Source organism: Magallana gigas, chromosome 4 (genome assembly GCF_963853765.1).
Source record: "Magallana gigas chromosome 4, xbMagGiga1.1, whole genome shotgun sequence".
NCBI lineage: Eukaryota > Metazoa > Mollusca > Bivalvia > Ostreida > Ostreidae > Magallana > Magallana gigas.
The window spans coordinates 4,479,686-4,484,117 of NC_088856.1; the positions used below are offsets into that span (position 1 = coordinate 4,479,686).

Sequence of the window (4,432 nt, forward strand, 5' to 3'; positions counted from 1 at the left end):
TTTAAACTGAAACAATTGCTGTAACAATGCAAAACAAGCCCCTAAATGTCTATATATCTAAACATGTAAACATCCATGTACACTTCCCTTGACAACCTTAGGTGCCACCTCAGTTAGTCACCTCCCAAGCATTGCTAATTAAGTGATCATGAAATATGTCAGCCCTTTTAAAAGCTGGAGGTAAACAATTGTTCTACTGAAAAATATTCTTCACACATTTCTTGCCAAAGAAACAAAATTAAAAACACGTGAACACACCTACATCTTGATGTTAAATACCTTGTAACACCCGTTACACATCTTACAACTTAATCCCAATTACTTTTTCGAATATGGGGGTGCCACCTCAGATAGTGGCCCCTTAATATTAAAATTAAACCTGGAACATGATAAATCTTTGTCATAAGACTTGTTAAAATAAAACCTGAAAAGTATATAAACTATCAAGATGATAAATCATCAACTCGCAACACTTAGGGTCTCATGCCCTATATTGTAAACATCTATTACTTCAATACAATGTACTTCTTCCCACTTTACTCTAATAAAACAAAAGGAAATTGCAAGATTTCAACATCATGAAAATAAAGAGCCACCGATAATGGATACTGCCTCAGTCAGTTATCCATTATCAGTAGACCCTATATGACAAATATCCTACATTGTATATGTGTTAATCTTGTAAAACAGCAAACCTGACAATATCAGATTTAAACCTCATACAGACACCTGAATGTTAAAAAGACTCAAATACTTAGCCAGTAATAATGGATACCGCCTCAGCCAGTTATCCATTATTACTGGACCCTAAAAAACAAATATCCCAGAACATTATTGTGATATAGAAACTACAATGTTGGAAACAAGGACACCCTGATATATCTCTGAAATGACTCGGAGTGCCATCTTCCCATAACTCTTATTTGTGAATCTGAGAAGCCCTGCAGGTGAGCCTGAGTTGCTGCTCCTATTCTGAAACTGTGTGCTTTGAATTTATGACTGTCCAACTTTGAGAACTTCAGAGCCGATTTCAGCACCTTGCAGAATTCTGAACGGGATATAGGCCTTCCAGAGCCATAGCAAAACAGAGGTCCATCCTTCACACCTCTCACTTTGAGATAATTCTTCATGATTTGCACAGGACAAAATTTGCGGATTGGCTGAGGTTTGATTTCCAGATGCACAGGATTTTTCCCCAGATTATGCTTGAAGTTGGTCATTGTTATGATCATACAACTTGCTTTGGCTATTGTCTTGAAGGATACATTACTCAAAAGCAGCAAGTTTGGGTTACAATGGGAGCGAACTGTGATTTCTCCTACTCGGAGGAAAGCATAAAATGCTATTATAAACATAGCCATGAACAAACATCTTTGGTAACTAGAATTGGCTACATGAGGCACGGCTACTAAAAGGTTTTCCAGGATATCCAGAGTAATAGGCTGCCTCACATCAGGAGAGCTGGCCAGACGCTTTGCCCCACTTAACATTTTCTTTATCAAGAAATGATTTGAAAAGTCTGGAATATTAGACATTTTAAAATAATATGCCAGCGCTGCCAAGTATGTTGTTATTGAGCTTGGTGCTTTGCCTATACTAAATAGATAGGAAACGAAACTAATAATGTGTTCGAGAGAAACATCCTTAATACTGCATGTATTGTAATAACTTTGCATGAATGTCTGAAAACAATTTAGGGCCTGCTTGTAGACAATCTTTGTATTAGGGGCTAAAGCTGCCTCAATCAAGGTAACAGCTGTGTTTTGGATAGCTGCAAAAGGTGGCTTGGTATGGCTGTTGGTTCGTCCTCGCTGTCCAATGACACCTCCAGAAATTTTTTGACCAAAATCATGATTTTCGAATCCTTTGATGTCTGTGCATTTACTATGTTGACCACTGCAGCATTATCAGAATGGAAAATCACACATGAATTCTGCAAAACGCGACCCCATACTTCCACAGCTACAACAATTGGAAATAATTCTTTCAGAGTAATATTATATTCTTTCATACTCTCTGGCCAAGCTCCATAGAACCATTTTCTTCCAAACACAGCTCCAAAACCCCAAGAGCCAGCAGCGTCAGTATATAAATGTAACTGCTCTGATGTCTTCCAAATGTGTTTAAACAATATGGATTTCCCATTGAAATGATTGATGAATAATGACCAAGCCGCTAAATCTTGCCTACTCTCTTTAGTAAGATCCTTGTGATGATGTGGCTTTGCAATACCTTTAGTAAGGTCTATAAGTCGTCTTAAGAAAGTGCGTCCTGGTATAATCACAAGACATGTTCTCTTAGGCAAACTTTGCGTTTGTATTTCACTGCATCTATCGCTTTTTGTAGCTTAACCAATTTGTCCTCAGGAAGCCTAATCTCCATCGCCACAGTGTCAATCTCAATACCCAAGAACACTAAATTTGTATTTGCCTGAAATGTCTTTTCCTCCTTTAAATAAACACCTAAGCTCTCACAAATAAGTCTGAAAACTAACAAACTCTGATTACAAATTTCTGATCCAGGTGGACCGATAAATAAGAAATCATCCAAAACATGTACTATGTGTGGAATGTGACCCTTTACCCTACCAATCCATTCTAGTCCTGAGGAAAATTTCTCAAAAATAGAACAAGAACTAGCGCAACCCATAGGTAAGCATTTATCAAAGTAAAAGCAACCATCCCACTGAAAACCCAGTAATTCATGATCCTCTCTGCAAACAGGTACGATGCGAAAAGCTGATTCAATGTCAGTTTTGGCAATCAGGCAACCCTTACCCAATGAAACAATAATATTCATAGCATCATCAAGAGTAGCATAATGGACTTTTGTAAACACTTCTGGTATAAAATCATTAATAGAACTGTTTTCAGGAAAAGATAAATGGTGTATGAGCCTAAACTGACCCTCTTCTTTTTTTGGCACAATACCAATAGGGGAAATTTGGAGATTATCAAAAGGGAGTGTAACAAAAGGTCCCACTATTCTGTGAGCCTCGAGCTCTTTTTGTAGTTTTTTGTTAACAATAACAGGGTTCTGCAAAGCCGACAAAAGATTTTTAGATGACCTGAATTGTCTTGGTCCCTCATAATGCAATTCAAACCCGTAATTAAAACCTGCCACCAGATAATCTGCCATAGCAGTATCATAGCCCTTTAAAAAATACTTCAAAACTTCGGGTCTTACTGGGGTTACAATTTCATTGTTGTTTTGTTGTTCCCAAAGAGGAGTTGACACTTTGGTTCTTAACGACTGCTTGGGTTCTGCATTTTGTTTTAGGGTGGTTTTTCTTACATTCTGTACAGATGTGCTGAAATTTGCAGCGCTCAAGCTTGCAACCTCCCTCTCTATTGTAAGACCAGCAGATACCTCTTGGTAATTGGTTTGTAAAAGCTGATCTTTGTCCAGGCCTTGTACGAAAGGAACGAAAGGACTGCTTGTTTTCTTGTCTGGATCTCTGGGCCTGCAGCATGAACTCTACATTAATTTTACCCCATGGAGTACCCCTTATCTGTCTATCCATTCTTATTTGCTTATCATATGTTTGCCATGACACATTTCCCGATGCAGCCATGTCACGTACTGTCTCTGCATGTTTTATGAGATTTGGTGTTGCATTTGGAAATTTCTCAGCATATATCATTATATGGCAACAAAGCGCAAGAAAGCTGTCGTCCATTGAAAAATGGAGTTAATAGACTGTTTGGCCTTTTTTGGTACTACCGATATGTTGTCATTCTTCTCGAGTTTAAATTTATAGTTGCTACTCTCTGGACCAGGAACCAAGTTATTAGGGAGCAGGACCGCGAGATCAATAAACTGATCCTCCCATATTTTCTGTTTCAACTTCTGAGGAACCATAGCCGAAATAGGGGTTGACCAAGTAAAAGTATCTATTGCCTCAAATAGGGGTTGACCAAGTAAAAGTATCTATTGCCTCACTGGAAGCATACTCATCATTTGACCTTTCTATCTCTTTAAATGTAATCTCTGAATCAGACTCACCATCCAAACTCTGGGGGGACTCGCTCCTGTCTGGAATGGCGGGGACAGCTCTGTCCTCTAATGCTTCCAACACCGCCTGTGTTACTCTCTCTACCAATGTTTCCTCCTGATGATCAGAGCTCTGATCTTTTTTGGACTTTGCTCCTTTTCTTTCCGCCGAACCAGCTCTTTTTCTTTTCACACCAACTTTTGGTCTAGGCATCATGCTGTAAAAAACTGTACCCTACAGCTGAAGTTTTCTATGACTTAATGTAACCAACCCTTATTCTTGATAGCACTTTTTTATAAACTGTATGCTACCGTTATAACTAATATAATGTATTTTAATTCAGATCAAAAAAGTAAAGCAAAATAGGTATCATCTCTAAATACAACATATTAATTAGAGTATGAGGTTGCAAGCATGATTCCTGACATTTTGTTATAA

At 38.2% G+C, this 4,432-nt stretch overlaps 1 protein-coding gene across 1 annotated transcript; it reads right to left on the bottom strand.

Annotated features, from left to right (window-relative positions):
* Window positions 1-848: 848 nt before the first annotated feature.
* On the bottom strand, window positions 849-1,490 carry LOC136274719 (uncharacterized). Its single transcript, XM_066082240.1, has one exon. It carries the CDS (start codon window positions 1,488-1,490, stop codon window positions 849-851), a length of 642 nt encoding a protein of 213 aa, XP_065938312.1.
* Window positions 1,491-4,432: the final 2,942 nt, after the last annotated feature.